Source organism: Macrotis lagotis, chromosome 7 (genome assembly GCF_037893015.1).
Source record: "Macrotis lagotis isolate mMagLag1 chromosome 7, bilby.v1.9.chrom.fasta, whole genome shotgun sequence".
Classification (NCBI taxonomy): domain Eukaryota; kingdom Metazoa; phylum Chordata; class Mammalia; order Peramelemorphia; family Peramelidae; genus Macrotis; species Macrotis lagotis.
The window spans coordinates 143,667,383-143,684,893 of record NC_133664.1 but is presented as its reverse complement, the minus strand read 5'-3'; the positions used below and the strand labels follow the sequence as shown (position 1 = coordinate 143,684,893).

General features: G+C 37.6%; 1 protein-coding gene across 1 annotated transcript in view; it reads right to left on the bottom strand.

Annotated features, from left to right (window-relative positions):
* The window catches only part of TMEM168 (transmembrane protein 168), a 47,092-nt gene extending 31,383 nt beyond the window's left edge, over positions 1-15,709 (bottom strand). The window contains exons 1-2 of the mRNA XM_074193883.1: positions 15,609-15,709; positions 7,198-8,452 (exon numbers count right to left, since the gene is read on the bottom strand). Coding sequence (XP_074049984.1) covers positions 7,198-8,322 — 1,125 coding nt within the window. The 5' untranslated portion in view covers positions 8,323-8,452; positions 15,609-15,709. The remainder of the gene's footprint in view (positions 1-7,197; positions 8,453-15,608) is intronic.
* Between the last annotated feature and the right edge of the window lie 1,802 nt (positions 15,710-17,511).

Sequence of the window (17,511 nt, the reverse complement as noted above, 5' to 3'; positions counted from 1 at the left end):
AATATATCCAAATTTAAACAGAATTAAGGAAGATTTCCTCTGTTCATATTACTAAAATAAATTATTCCTTAATATTAGGAGAAATGTCTTGACATTAGTTAAGAAGATTAAACTAATTTGGATTGCCAGTTTATAAAAAATTCAGTTACAATATACCAAGATTAAGAGTATTATATTTCTAAAAAAAGGTTCTTTCTTTGCTTTTCTCTACAGTTCTGAGATGTCTTCATCACTTATAAGTATTTTAAAAGCAAGTTCTAGGTAGGCTTTTCATGTCTTCTTAAGATGCCATACCTGTGTTAAACTTATTTTACACACCTAAAAGAAAGTAAGTTGTACAGAGGACCTAGTTTCACATATAACTCTTTTCTACTCAACTTCATAAATAGAAACGCTCATTTTATGTTTATTAAGTTCATAATAAAGACAAGTAAACAAAAAACTTGTTTTGATGCTATACTTATACCTGTCTGACTATGTAATGTACCCATGAAATGAATACTTACTTTAGGTTGGGGTAACTGAATGAACTAAGAATAGATCCTTTAAAATACTCACCTTTTTTCTTAAGGTTAAAAAATTCTGCTAATTTGGCACAAAAATTGTTCCTATTTCTACTTATAAACTATGAAACAGTCTTGTTGGAGCAAGGATTACAAGAAAAAGTTTCTGGATTACCCTGTCACTCACTTAACTGCTACCACACCAATTCTCCAAAGATATATTTATCATTCTCCCACCTACCAGCTGTCCCAGAATCTTTTCACAACTTCTGACCCCTTTTGTTCTATCTCATAGTCAGCTGCTTTTTAGAAAGGTACTAATAACTTCCTTCACACTACTCCCACCAAACACTAATTGTTCCAACTGACTCAACTTCAATTATTGCATTTTCTCTTTTCCTCCTAGTGGCTCTGAATTGTCTTTTTATTTTTATTTAAACTTTTTTTTATGGATTAGTCATTTCCAAACATGCTCCCACTAGGAGCCTCCTTTTGAAACAAAGTGAAAAAACTGTAAAGCAAACCAAATGACATCGTGACTTCTCTGATAGTTATCCATTTTACATAGAGTGTGCCACCTCTCTAACACAAGACAGGAGATATATTTTCTCAACTAATCTCCGGGACAGATAGGATTGATCATTATAATTACAAAGCCTGAATTGTCTTTTTAAAAGGCAGTATATAGAAGTGGGCAGTTGTAGTATTTTGTAAATTCTAGTTGAGGTGAATGATTCCCTCCTTTTTAATATCACAATTTTTTAAAGTCCAGACCCTTATTCCTTCAGAAAATTCTTACAATTCTATAAAATATAAGTGTCGTTAATTAGCTATTCCACAATTTACATATTCATAAATATAAATATTATCATTCTTGTGTAAAGAGTTGACTTTTAATAGATCCATGCTTTGTTAGTAGGACAATCTCACCACAAACAAGTTGATGAATGATATGGCAATAAGTTCCCTGCCAGATAGCTTTTTCCAAGATAGAACATCACAATATCAGGCTAGGCCCTACATACTCACTCTCAGCTAAAATCCTACTTTTTTGCAAGAAGTCTTTCCTGATAACTTTTAATACTTAGTGACTTCCCTTTGATATAATTCCAATCTATGCTACCTATATCTTGTCTGTACATTGTTGTTCAAGATTTAGTTTTACCCATGTTTTCACCTTAGGAGCATGGGCTGTTTTTGCTTTTCTTTGTGTCCCCAGCACTTGGTCCACAGTCTGTATTAAATGCTTTTACTTTGAACTGACTTTACAAGTGGAGTGGCTGATTTGAAGTAAAGTTTTTAGTTGAAATCATGATACATGGTGGTTATGTAATAAGAGGTTCAATATCTTATCAATCTAAGTAGTACTCAAAGTGAAAACTAATAATCTAAATGGTCAGAGGTACTTTCCAAACTCCAAATTCCCTACATCAGTTAAATTAAGTCAAAAAGTTACTTTTGTCATCAATTTTTGCCTGGAATATTAGATACTCTAGTTTTTATCAATATAAGTCCTCCCAGATACCAATGAAGTGCCAGAGGATTGGGAAGTGGACAGCAAGCAAAGCTCTGACACATTTGTAGGGATGCTTTCAGAAGTGATTGGTTTGGGGGAGAGTGAACATTGCAGTCCTTCCTCCTGAAAATGAGATATTTGATCTTAAGGAAGTTGGTGAGCTGTACTCAATAAGACAAGAGTTGCTACTACTACTAAAGAAAAATGATCTTTCTTTTTTTTGTTTTGCTTTGTTTTGTTTCTTAGGTTTTTGCAAGGCAAATTGGGTTAAGTGGCTTGCCCAAGGCCACACGGCTAGGTAATTATTAAGTGTCTGAGACCGGATTTGAACCCAGGTACTCCTGACTCCAAGGCCGGTGCTTTATCCACTATGCCACCTAGCCGCCCCAAAGAATGATCTTTCTTACACAAGACTCTTCAAATTCTCTCTTTGAATTCCATGTTAGGGAATAATGACTTATGATATCATCCAGTAGCTTAAAACTTATTAGACGTCCCTTCTATTTTGTCTTTCCTTGAGTACTGCTAATATGAACAGCAATCTTTGGATGCTCCTAGTCTTGGCATCACCCTGTGTATAGGTACTCCTGTGTATGGGTACAAGTTTCACAGCACAAGAGATTTCTTAGAGTAGAAAAATGATCACTTCCAAGCAGATGAAAAGCCAAGCCAAAGGGGAGCTGTGGCTTGCCAAAAATTAAGGATCTTCTATGATTTGCTCCAACGTAGGCACTGTGCCTTTATGATTACAAAGACAGTCAAAAACTGTCCTACTTTCAAGGAACTTAAAGAGTCTTGGGGGAGGGGCAGCTAGGTGGCGCAGTGGATGGAGCTCCGGCCCTGGAGTCAAGAGGACCTGAGTTCAAATCCAACCTCAGACATATAAGTGTCTAGCCGTGTGACCTTGGGCAAGTCACTTAACCCCATTGCCCTAAATAAATTAAAATTTTTTTAAAAAAGAGTCTAATAGGGTAGACAATTATGTAAACAACAATGTACAAACAAGACATTCAGACAGAAAGACACACACACACACACACACACACAAAATGTGGGTAGTCTCAGAAGGCACTAAAATTAAGGACTAGGAAGGGCTTCTTATAGAAAAATCAGACTTTACCTAAGATTTGAAGGAAGCCATGAGGAAGAGATGAGAAGGGGCATGGTCCCAGGCATTAGGAGAGTCAATGAAAATATACAGTCAAGAGAGGGAGTATCTTGTAGGAGGGAACAGCAAGGATACCAGCATCACTGAATAGCATGAATAAAACAAGAGGAGTATGTGGATGGGAACAGGCATAAGAAGACTGGAAAAGGAGTGAGGGGCCAAGTTAGGAAAGACTTAACAAGTCCAACAGAAGATTTCGTATTTGATCCTGTAGGAAAAAGGGAGCAGCTGGAGATTAGTGAAAAACTGTGCCTTAGGAAGATCCCCCTGATAGCTATCCAGTGTGTGTAGTGTACACAGACACACACACACATACAGACAGACAGACACACACACACACACACACACACACACACACACACACACACACTCCAAGAGAGCACCAGGGTTTGCAAGCATGAGACAGAGAATGTAGATGCCTTGAGAAGTAATAGGAAAATGGGGGGTGGGCAGATGGAGAAGGATTGGGCAAAAAGATAAGTTCAGTTTTGGATGTACCAAGTTTAAGATGTGAAGTCAAAGTAAAATATGTTTTCAGCAGTCCCATTAAAATGTTTCATGTTTTAAATAATCAACCTCTCCAGAAAAGTATAGCAGAAATGATAGGCTGTTTCATGTTGCAAGTACCTGTCAAAGTGAGCTTATGAGTCTTTTGTATTGTAAACATTTCTTTGTGGCAGAGGAGATAAAAAAGGTGTCTTATACATGATCTATTTCTTCTATTGTGTACTTTTTCTAGAAAGGATTCTATAAATCCCTTTTGGGGAACCATGGAAATAAACTGTTCTTAAAGCTTGCTTTAGAGATTTTCTCTGAAGTTCTACTCTGGGATACAAATGAAAGAAGCCAAAAGTTCAAGAATAGCCCAATGCCTTCTTTTAGAGATCAGACTTGCCCAGAACAAATTTTAGTCAGTATGAGTCCAGAACTGGGGTCGCTTAGAAAGATGGAATTATTCTCATGGATCATTATTATGTCACTGGTTTTTTTTGACAGATTTATCTAATTGAATATATCTTGCTATGATTGGCAATGTTACTTCCATTGGATTCCATTGGATAATTTCCACTGGAAATTCTTGATACTTTTTCCTCCTTTGGTATTAAGGACACTTCTCCCTCCTGGTTCTCCTAACTTCTCAGTTTTTTTCCTCTGGTTCCTTTTACTCCTTCAACCCATTAAGTGTCCCCCAAAGCTCTCTCCACAGGGACTTGTTTTTATAACTCTCTTTTCAATCTCAACTACTTCTTTGGCTTCAATTATCTCCTTTATGTGAATGAATTTAAAATCTATTCCTGCAGCTACTTTTCTCCTTAACTCCAAGTCCCTTATTTCCAACTGTTAGCTGATCATATTCATATGAATAACCTGCTCTTCATCTCAAACTTGTGTTCAAAACTAAACTTGTTTTCTCCCCTGAAACCTGACCCACTTTCTCAGTTATCTAAGCAACAATACCATTACTTTCAGTTACCTACTTGAATAAGCTGTTATGTCCTTTTGCGCTAACCACGGCATTCCCTCTTTTTCCACACCTACCACTCTAGTTCAGAACTTCATGAACTCTGTCACCTGCACTCTTAAAATAGCCTCTTCACTATTCTCTTTCCTTTCTTCAATTAATCTTTCACACTGCTGCTAAAAATAATGAATACCCCCTGATTATTTGGCTCTCATGATCAAAAACTTTTGGAGACTTTCCCATTACCTAAAGAATAAAATATTAACTCTTTATCCTGGCATTCAAAAACTTTATACAATTTAGCTTCAATGATCTTCACATATTGCATGCAGTCAACCAAACTGAATACTACTCTTGTCTTCTCTCCTCCCATGCTTTGGTACCATTGCAAACATGACCTTCTCCAGGTTTGGAACCATCCTTTCCTTACTAATAGCTACACTTTCCAGCCCAAAGTTCTTAGGTCTCTCCTATGGACATTCTAACTTGTGTATTACAGGTACACATTTTATTGTACTTTGTTTTACTGTTTTGTAAATATTATTTTTTACAAACTGAAGGTTTGTGGCAACCTGCATTAAACAAGTCTACTGGCACAATTTTTCTAACAGCATGAGCTCACACTGTGTCTCTGAGTCACATTTGGGTAATTCTCACAATGTTTCAAACTTTTTCATTATTATATTTGTTAGGGTGATCTGAGATCAGTGAGCTTTGTTTTTACTACTGTAATTATTTTGGAGTGCCACAAACCTCACTCATATAAGAAGAGGGTTGACTTGATTGATAAATGTTGAATGTGTTCTGACTGTTCTGACAATTTTTCTCTTGATCCAAAAATGAATTTAACATTTTTTTGGTTAATGATAGTAGTGAATTATTCCAAGATTAGACAATATTAGTCTGATCATTTTTAAGTTTTTCAAGAGTGATATTGAGAAACAAACATCTACACAAAGAATAATTCCTTTAAGAGTATCTGTGATATATCACCAAAACAATCTTCTATTTTAACTTGATACCTCACCACAGCAAATGTTTCTGACACACCACAATGTACAACAGCAGAGCATAAATTTATGTTACCTTCTCCTAATTGATTGTATTTTTGCCCATAGCATAGCGTCTGGCAGACAAAAAAAGTACTCAAAAAATGCTTGTTGACTAAATAATGCAGCATATAGTAAGTCCCTAATATGTCCTGATTTGAAATGAAATGTCCTACTTTGGGGGAAAGTCAAGCATGCCTTCTCTGATGATAGGTCAAGCTAAAGGACACTTGCTTCATGTTACATTAAACTAAGTGATAGGCCCAAGAAGACAGAATCAGTGTTTCACCCAATGAAATTTTTAGAGAAGAATGTGGGAAGTAAAATCAAGTAGAAGACCTGGGCAATTTGAATAACATTGGTTTGCTGAAAACAACTATCAAGATGTGCTCCTCCGATTCAATGACTGAAGTTAGGTCACAGAAAAGTCAGAAACTTTCACTCTACAAATCTTAATAAACAGAGTATATTTTTACTATCTACTTGGATAATTACAGTAGTCTTTTAACTACTTTCACAATCTATTCTCCTCTAATCTATCCTTCACATTATTGAAATACTAATCATAATAATAATAATTACTATTTATATATCACAGAATTTGCAGAGTGCTTTCACAGGCATGATTTCACTTGAGCATTACAATTCTATCAATTAGAGATATACAGTACCCCATTTAGAAATGAAACTATGTTTAGGGTACATGACCTATTAATGGTAGATATTTGGAAAATGTCAGAGGTAAGATTCAAGGTCTGATTTCCTGAATGAAACTTTTCTGACTCCAACTCTACCCATTACATTCTTATAGTCTTTATCATATCAGGAATATTAAAACCCTTCAACTACTTCCTAGTGCCTACTGAATAAAGCTCAAAATCCTTAGGCTACTATTCAAGGTCAGCGCAATGTTGTGCCAATTTTTTTCAGCCTTATTTTTTCCAACTTCCTCCGATATAGTGTATATTCCAATCATACAGAAACACTTGCACCTTCCTTTCCCCTCTGTGTACCTGTGCAATATTCTTTCTTTCTCTTTTTCTTTTTTTTTTGAATAGGCAATGGGGTTAAGTGACTTGCCCAAGGCCACACAGCTAGGTAATTACTAAGTGTCTGAGACCAAATTTGAATTCAGGTCCCCCTGACTCCAGGGCCAGTGTTCTATCCACTGCAGCACCTAGCTACCCCTTCTTCTCTCTTTCTGACTATTGGAATTGCTACCCAACTCAAAAATCACCTTCTAGAGGAAACATTCTCTAATTGCCTCACACAGTATCACTAAGTTTATACTTCTTCTATGCAGTTACTATGTACTATACTTGCTTATGCATGTGTCTTAGTTTCCTACTACTAGACTGAGGGAAGGAATTCTGTAATTTAAAATATTTTGGAGAGATTAATATTCATTTTATTGACATTAAACTCTTAAAACTATCATTCTATCAACTATATTAAAATAAAATAATTATTTAAGAGGAAACAGATAAATATTCACTTACCTGCCAGGATACTGCCCCCAAAATTGCTGTTGCAAGAAGACTAAAGAAAACTAGCTGTTCTGAAATTAAGCAAAAATGCCGCATTCCTTTAGATGCCATTACTCTATCAAGGCTATCTACCCTGTGAATATGATAGACTTTATGACAGTCATCTAATTTGGTATGGAACCCCCAAAGAGTTATGAGAAAAATAATATGGCAAATAACCCAGAAAATTCCAAAAATGGAAAACCCTGGTATTACAAAGTACCAGAGATAATAAGGGCTCCCAAGCTTAAATGCTGAAAGAATAAAAAAACTAAGTTCAATCAAGCCAATAAAAATGACAGAAAATCTTCTACAAATTCTTCCACGATACAAATAGGGTTTCCACCTTTCAGTAACTGAAAGTCCACTGAAATAGATGTCAAGGAACGGATCAGTAATTAGACAGATAAAAAAACATGCAAAGGCGACTGGATTCTGAGGAGTTTCCAATGAAGAAAAAAACAGTAAGACACCAAAAATCACCAAATTTGGAATTGCTAGGAATGACTTCATTCTTAGATCAATAATTAGCATAGCCAAACCTATAACAAGTAAGATGACACTCATAGACTTTTCTACCAGCATAGTGGTACTAGCAATGGCAAATCCAACCAGCTCAAGGAATTCAACTGTGGTCAGTAGAGTAGGTCGGTGACGTATACAACCACAAATTCTCTCCACCAAAGCACATAATATCCTCAATACAATGGAAGTCAGGAGCAAATATTTAGTCACTTCTTCTTTCACATCTTTTTTAAAAGGTGTATTATCCAGGAAACAGAGAAGACCAAGCAAAAATCCAAACCAAAGGTTGGAGAGGCTTAAACTTGCTGCTTCCATTGAAAAATAATAATAGAGAATACTGGCAATCCCAAGAACAAAAAGGCCAAGTATAAAGATGACCAGAATTAGGGAATCTGCTGTCTTTTCCCATCTTACATAAAGACCCAGGCAAATTGCTACCAATAAATTGATTCTGGCTAAGTAGCCAAGATATCGAACTGAAGAATGCATGTTCACTTCTCTATTTACTTCTTCCAGTCTTGTCATTGCCATGTAGAGACAATGACTAAAACAATAACGCAGTGATCTACACATGTAAAATGGCAATTAAGGCTATTCCTCCACACTATAAAAATTGTTAGCACTGTATCCAGGAAATCCAGGGCATCTGCATGCAAGCTCCTAATTCTTCATTTCCTCAGATGAAATCTTAATTTTTAAAGACCTAGAAGAAAAAAAAAAAAGATGTGTATTAATTTTAAATTTCTTTTCAAGGCAGTTTTTACATCGTACAAAACAATGTAACATAAGTGAAAATGAATTGTTATTTCTACTGCAATACAATTTAGCATCTGTGTAAATTTATCATAAAGGAAGTATTATTAAATTTATGTTACTACACTCCTTTGGTGCCTTATCAGGGTATAGAGGTGACCCTGAGCTCCTGAAGGCTGTAACAATAAAGAACAAATTCTGCAAGGTCAATAAATAAAAATGCATTTATGAAGATTTACTCTGTGCTGGGCACTGTGATGAGTTCTAGAGATTCAAATTTAGACATGTTAACAATACTTTCCTTGAAGGAGTTTATGTAGTAACAGAAGAAACAACAGGTATATAGTCAAGTATATACAAAATAAATAAGAGGGACTGAGGGGGGAGAATCAGGAGAGGCCTTGTACAAGGCTGCACTTAAGCTGAATTTGGAAAGAAACCACTGATTCTAAGGAGCAGAGGGAAAGCCTTCACATAAGGTCCCTTCAGAGGTCATCTGAGAACCAGACTGGATAGCTGCAATATTCTGAATTCTTTGGCCACAGTGACTCCCAAAGATTGTGACCTAAAGATTAGAAGGATTTGAAATCAGTATGGAGGGAGTCTCCAGACCAAGAAGACCCTAGATGGTGGTGACCTTTGTCTGTAAAGCACTTTGCAAACACAACCTATCTAGTTCTCCCAACACCTCTGTGAGGAGGGGGCACTCCTGTTGTACTGTTTCACAGACAAGGACAGCAGTCGAGAGACCCTGTATAGCCAGGGTCCAGTCAGGAAGTATCTGAGGCAGCTTCTGAGCAGAAAGTCTTTCTGACTCCCAGTCCAACATGATATCAAGCACCTGACAATTTCAAAACCCTGGCTACAAGAATGGAGGTACATGGTGGTACTCAAGAAAAAGAGAATAGGTATTTAAAAAGTGCTGTGCTAAGATTGGTGATTACTATTATATCTCTACAACAACTCAGGGAGGAGGTACTATTATTATTCCCATTTTACTGAAGGAAATAAATGATTAATGCAGCAGTTCAAACACATCCCTATTAAGGGTCTAATCCTAGATTTGAACTTGGCTCTTTCCCTCTACTTTGCCACCTTTGCCAATTTTATATGAAGAACTCTGCCTATATGTAGATTACTGTATTACTGACACTATTAGTAGAGCAGAAACTGTGATTTTTTTTCTACAAGTAGTAGTAATGAATTGCCCTAATAATCTAGTTACTCATACGTCTAATATATGGTACTCCCTAGAACCAATAGTATATACCTGGAAATTAGCTTCCCTATGGTAGGGTGTAATTTATAGCTACAAAACAACAAAGTTTATAAGGAAAGAATAACATCAATATTTCTTCTAATTTCACAAATACCTTTTTTGAATTGAAACATTTTCTATTAATAGCAGCCTTTCTTACTTAAAATCATCCTCCGTTGTTTTCATGAGGTCTGTCAATAAGATTTTAAGTCAACAAAAATGCAAAGAGTGAAATTTTAATATATTAAATCTATTCATTCAATAAATCTGTTCCATAATCATCTTTACAGTTTTGATTCTACAACAATCTCCTTCAATCACTGAAGCCAGTTTCCAACTTTAAGTGAACTAGTCTGTGGCAATGTCTCCAAGTTGCCTAAATCTTTTCTGCTATAAAACAATTTAAAATCTATTTCCAATAATAACAATTTCCAGCATCATTATTAATTTTTTCCAAGATAAATATTATCATTTGAAATGCCTTATAAACTATAATTCAAATTGACTGTGAACTTAGGATGGTGATTGAAAAATAATTTAAACATCTGTTAGCAAATTAAAAAAACTGTAAGAATGTTTAACAGGAATAGACTGATGATAAATAGAATAGTTTTTGGCTTAAGGTGGCAATAAACCTATAGAGATGCCCCAACCAGTTAAAATTTTAAGGGAGAAAATTCTCTAAGAACCTAGTTTTTGATCAGCATATCTAAAATTCTCTAATAAGATGGACACAAAAAAAGAAACAGCAGGTCATCAGTAATTAGCAACCCAGAGTTAGCCATTTGGCTGAGAGTATTGTGCCCACCATGTGACATAATCTGCTAAGCCTAGACTGGTCTCATCTGTCATCTTTGGATGCCAGCTATAAAACATTCATGGAAATAACAAACTTGTCCAAGAAGGAATTGCAGATGTTTCTCAAATAATAATTCTTTAGTTACTTTGTTTTTGTATGTTCACTTAAGATTTTTAAAAAGCTAAATATTTATCTAAAAGCTGACATTTTATTTGTTTCAATAATAAAATGAGTGTGAACTCTTTTAATTTCTAAGCACTCAACTTCAAATGATGCCCTAATTATATCTTAAGGTTTCAGTCTTTTTCTTGACAGATTAAAAAAATGAAAATGATGAAATGTTTCTATTTTTCTTTGCTATATAGCAACGAATATGAGAGGCAATATGGTTAAAGTAAGCAGAACTGTCCTTGGAGTCAATAAAATTCCTGTTCACATCTGTTCACTCCTGTTCATATCCTGTTCACTCAATTATATTTGGCTGCCTGACCCTGGGTAAATCACTTAACCACTGAGTGGTCTCAGTCAAATCGCTAAGACTGTATATTGTAGCACGTCTCAGTTTTCAGTGGTAGAGGGAAGTTTTCTACATCAACAAAATCACAGGTCCAGACCAAAAATGCACAAATACACATACACACACACACACACACACACACACAAATTTAGATATCCTTTGTTTTTAAAGATGACATACTGATTTACATCAAGCCCTAGAACATTACAGTATCCCCAACATGACATTCACATCCACGAATAAGTTTGGCCTACTAATTCATAAAGAAAAAAACAAGTAGATGAAGAGTGTCTATTATATGCAATTGGATGAGCTTAGCTAATCCATCAGTACATATGTCTTACATAGATACTGCAGATGGACAGTGAGTTGAAAAGGAGGTCGACAATTGGTGGATTCAATTTGGGAAACTGTATAGCATCTTCAATGACTCCAGGCTTCCCCTGAAACAAAGTTAACTTTTTTGGACAGCGATATTCTTCCAATGGGCTGAAATATGTGGGTTGAAATCACAGAATACCATAATCTTCAAAGAATCAAAACTGAAAGTCAACCAATGAGGAAGGTAATGCAGAAATGTATATTAAGTTTAGATGACAATTACCAATGACCCTTAGCACACAACATAAGAGTTTTGGAAAGAATACTGGATTTAGAATCAGAGGTTTTGAGTTCTGATCCTGGTCCAGATACCTGGACAAGTCATTCATTACAAGCCAGTTCTTTTTATCTGAAAATTAAGGAACTACATGAACACAGTCTCTTCCAGCTATAAATTCTATAAGTCAGGCCCTCATCATCTTTTGGCCAGATTTTTGTGAGTGCTTCCTACTCGAATTCCCTACCTCCAGGTGCTTCCCTCCTCTAATCCAACCATAAAGCTGTCAAACAGATATTCCTAAAGTATAGATCTCACTATGTCACTCTCTTTCCTCAAAAAATCTCCACTGGTTCCCAATTGCCTCTGGGAAAAAATACAAACCTTGCTTGTCATTTAAAGGCCTTTATAATCTGGTTGAGGCCCACCTTTGCAAACTTACTGCATGGTAGCATCTTTCACACAACCTATAAACCAAACCAGCTCATTTGTTCTCTATACAAGAATTCCATCTGTTTATTAATTCCACCGCACCTGGAATGAACTGACTTCCCTCTTCAGTATTGCTTCCCAGCATCCCCAGCTTTCTTTAAGGTTTAGGTCAGGTGTCACCTCCCCTGAGGACTCTCGTCATTTCCTCAAGTGTGAGTACTCTCTCTCTCTCTCTCTTTTCTATCTCCTCTTCCCCAATCTATTTTTTAAAATTGCTTATCCTATTGTGTATTCATTTTCTGATATACACGTCTGGGTTTTATTTTGATTTTTCTCCTTCCAATAGGTCCCCTTAGCAACAAAGACTTATTTCCAGTGCTTAGCAGAGTGCCTGAAACATGGCAAATGTTTCATAAATGTTTGCAAAATTAGTCTATAATAAACTACATTTAAGTCAACTTGTATATTATACTGGTATCCACTTAATAATATAAGAAACAAAGAGAAGTGCCTTAAATTTCAGGTAGATTCCATCCCCTCATCCTTGATGGAAGACAGGAACAAGAACACAGAAAGAGAAAGTATTTATGGCTACGCATCTGTACCACGGGAGAAAAGTCATGACAATCTGAAAAAGATCTTGGGGGTTTTAATGAACTGAAAGCTCTCTGAATCAGCATTGTTACATAACATCCAAAATAAGCTTTGGAGGTTTGGGCATGATTTCCAGGAGGAGTCCAAGTGCACGCACAGCGTGCCTGCTCTCATCAAACTTCATCAGCAGTCTTGTGTTCAGGTCTGAACAGCACAGTTTAAGAAAGTCAGTAAGCTGGAAAGTACCCAGAAAAAGGCAACCTGGGGCCTTGAGCTTCTGTCATATGACACTGCTTGAGGAACTGGGAATGTTTAGGCTGGAAAAGAGAAGTCTCAAGGGGGACATGAGAGTTGGCTTCAAGTATATGAAAGGTGGTCATAAAGAGAAGGGACTAGATTTGCTCAATTTAGTTCCAGTGTAGAACAAGGAATAATGGTGGAAACTGTGAAGAGAGATGAAAGGTACAATCTACCTCCTTCCTAAGAAGTCTGCCACCTGAAAGGTGATAGATTTAAGATGCAGAATGAAATAAATGTTTTTGAATAGGGGCAATATGGGAATTTGTTTTGCTTTATGACCTTTATTTATTACTTCCTTTGTTGGTATGGGGGAGGGGGTCATGTGTGAGAAGGAAACTAAATGAGTATTAATTAAACAAAGTAAAATTTAAAGAGTTAGATTAAAAAAAGTATATTTTAAAAAAGTATATTATTCAATATACTGAATTCCATTAGGTGGGAGGGGAAATGACCTAGAAGCCAATAGCTAAATAAAAATCCCAACTAGGTTATATAAATAGACAATACAATGTTCAAAAGAGGAAAGGTTGCAAAGAAACTGGATGGAAATGTCAATGAAGAGCAAAGGGTATGCCTATACCTTTCTTCCATGGGCCCAAGTTTTTAGCAGATAGAGCTGCCAATATTTACAGGAGTTCGTCCTGGATGTCATGTCTCCAGGAGGATGCTAAGTCTCTTAGGACTAAAGCAATTAGAACATGGGGGGGGGGGGGGGAGGTAGAAGATGGGGGGGAAGCTGTAACAAACATAAATGGCCATAGATGGCACATTGCTTCTCAGTTCTGACTTTTTTCCCCCACTGATTGACTGAGTGATTAATTGATGTTTATCCTTCCGTCTTAAAGAAGGGAGGTGATACCATGACATGCAAGTGAACTGAATTTAAGATAGAGGGTGCTGTGCAAAGTCACCAGTCTCACTTTCTGCTCTGAAGCCATCTGAATCCAGTAGCCAGATATGTAATCAGGACAACTGGAGATGAGGAGATAAAATTCATATCTTTCTTCCTAAGTCTGTGGTAGTGAAAGTCCAGTCATTCTGATTTGGGGGAAAAGCTTCTGCTTAAAAGAAAAACAATTAAAAAAAACTGCAAAGCGGCAAATTTAGGTTTCAGAAATCCTGAACAATTAAAGCTGTCTAAAAGTAGAATTGACTGCTTCAAGAGATGCAGAGTTCCTCCTGGTTGGAGGTCTTTAAACAAAGATCAGACATCTACTTGGTAGGTATATGATAGTGGAGATTACTCCAGTCTATATGTTGCATTACAAGAAACCAAAATCATTTACAACTCTCAAATTCTGTGCTGAATAAGATGCCAAAGCTCTAAAAAAAGAAATCTCAGTTCCTTGGATAAATTCATTTGAGGACAGGAGCTGTGAGAGGATGGTAGGAGGTAGGGAAAGAAAAAGAGAAGAAAGGAACCTGAAAGACTATAGGTATAGCTTTTGAAGGGATAAGGGGCAACAGTTTTCTGCCCCCACAAGCTCCAATTTCAGCTGCCAACTACAACCCATATTATCCATCTCATAGAAATCGCTAAAACCTAAAGACCCTTGGATATACAGATTAAAAAAAAAAAGTCATTGCCCTAAGACACTGATGTTCATGACAAACCTTTCAGGGGTCCAAAAGGTCAAAATTACATTCCCATTAGTATTAAGAAATTATTTTCCTGATAAAATACTTTTTTCCCTTTTCCAAACACATGTGAGACTAGATCTTTTTTCCATCTCTTTCAACCAAAACAACATATTGCAACAGTTCAAATGAAGAAGCAGTTATAAGAATCCAGCTGTCTTCTATTAAGCCAGACATTCAAGAAACTTGTAAAAAAAAATAGTAACTGGGAGGTGGGGGGGGGGGAGTAAGATTGAGGGGAAAAATTGTAAAACTTAAATAAAATCTTTAATAAAAGAAAAAAGAATTGTGGAAAAAAAACTATGTACAAAAGATATCTATCAATATAGAATGTACTAGGAAAAAATAAGTAACTAATGGCAGTCTTCTTCAATTCCTTTGGTTTTGAAAGTTATTTTTTCATAAAAATAGAGTATTCCTGACTGTCTTAGGATCCGTGATCACTTTTTTTTTTAGAAATGTTTGAACAACGACCAAAAAAGGGGGAAATGTTTGAACAAATCGGTATTTTAAAAAATGTAATCGGGTTGAATTTCTAATACGGTCGTAATGTCTCTAAAGAAGAGTTCTTTGGGTTGGTTCCTTAAGAAGTTTTAACCGAGGGTCCTAAAAGGTCTGGGACCCTGGGTCCTAAGACGCGCATGCGGACCAGTAGGGCCCAAAGGTGGGCGAGGGGGCCGGGGCAGGGTCTGCACCTATTGTAATGGGCAAATGGCCAAATTGTGGTGGACTTCGGGAAAAGCTGCCTCGCCTCGCCCGGGCCGGCGTCTCTGGCTGTCTCCCCAAGGCCTTGGGCGCTTCCTCCTCGGCTTTGGGGATAAAGCCTCGCAGTTTGGGTTGGTTTGCTTCTGGCCCCGCCGCGCGCCGGCCGGCCGGCCGGGGCTGTCAGGCACGCGCACTGGTCGCGGCCCTGGGCGGCCGGGAGGGGGCCCGGGCCCGGGCCCGTCGGGGGCAGGGGGCGGCGTCCTACCTGCTCCGCCGGACCGGCCGCTTCCACCGGCCGCGGCCGCGGGAGGGGCGCCGAGCAGCGGAACTAGCAGCGGCGCGGCGCGGCGGCCCGTACGGCGCGCGGGCGGGGTCAAGCCGCGCGGCCCCGCTCCGCGGAGGCTGCCCCGGAACCGCTCCTGCTTCGCCCGGCTTACCGGGGCCTTCGGCGTTTCCCCGGCGTCTTCTTTAACGGAAAGGCTGGGAACTCCAGAATTAAGTCAAAACCAGCGCAAAACGACATCTTTTTTTTTTTCTTCCTTTCGCGGGTCCCCGGGGCCGGGGAAGGCGTGCGATGCTCGTCCTCCGCCCGGGCCTCACTGCGGGGAGGCCTCCTGCCCCGGCCACCAGGGGGCAGCCGCGGCCCCGGGGCTCCCCGCGCTCGCCCTTTGGCCTTGACCCCGAGCGCCACGCTCATTGGACGCCGGGCCCGCGCCCCTCCCCCGCCCGCATCCATTCATTTTGTGTCAGAGGCGCGAGGCCTACAAGAAAGGCCAGAAAAGCCGGACTGATGGACGTTCCAAAGAAAGTTCTTCTCTTTCATCAGGAGAAAGAAAGGCCGCATCAGTTACTGAGCGGGAAATTCAAAAAACTAGAAAAAAACAAATCAAATCCCAGCCTAACACTAAATTAGAAATTCTGACGATCAAATAAGAGGTGAACAAAACTGAAAGCAAAACAAAAACACGGAAATATGGAAAAAGAAGCTGCTTTTTTTTTTAAAAAAAAAACTGATTAAATGCACATTCCACAAGACTGATAAAAAGAGAATTGTTGATAACAAAAGGAAGGCAAATTTATAATTGAAGAAAAAAAGGAAGCTATCAGACACTTTGTGCTCAATTATAAGATAACAAAACTGATACTATAGATAGATTATAGATGAAATGGATAATTATTTTAAAAACTATGAAAGAACTACACTAATGGAGAGTTTATTTAACCCAATATTAGGGGAAATGAATAAGACAAAAGCTTATTTTACTAACCCAATATTAGGGAAAGTGAATAAGGCATAAAAGCACTTTCAAAAAAGCTCATAGAATAAATGAATTTTAAAGTGAAATCTATCAAACATTCAAAGAACAATTCATTCCAATATGGCATTAACTATTTGCAAGAATAGGAAAAGAAGGCACCCTGCCAAACTGAGTAAATAATGGGTTTATATGTGAGTGTGTGTGAATGAGTTGGGGGGGGTTGTTTTGAAACTTGAACCAGTAAAAGACAAAAATAGAAAATACTAGTCTAAATTTTCCCAAATGATTCAAATATTTTAAGCAAAATATTAGCAGAGTCTAAAACACTATATTTCTTAAAATAATTCACTATGATCAGGAATTTTTATGCCAAGAATGTGGGGTTTAGTTGTAATTTTTTTAATATATGCAATTATATGTGCCCCAAAAAGCAATGCTAAGAAGTATAGGAATAAATGCACCTTTCCTAAATTTAGTAAATAGCATCTTTATAAAAGCATGAGCCAGTATTATGCATGATGGTCGAAAGCTAGGGTCACTTTTTAAAATTTTATTTTATTTTATTTTCAGCTTTGAATTTTCTCCCTTTCCCCTTTGAGAAGAGATAAAACAAATACTAGGTCATTACCATTAAGAATGGGCCAAATCAGGGGCGGCTAGGTGGCACAGTGAATAGAGCACCCACCCTGGAGTCAGGAGTACCTGAGTTCAAATCCAGCCTGACATTTAATAATTACCTATCTGTGTGGCCTTGGGCAAGCCACTTGACCCCATTTGCCTTGCAAAAACAACAACAAAAAAAATAGAGTGGGGTAAATCAAGGACATTCTTTATTACCCCTATTAACACAGGTTTGAGAACAACAGCAATAAGGGGGACAATAGCTATAGCAATAAGACAAGAAAAATT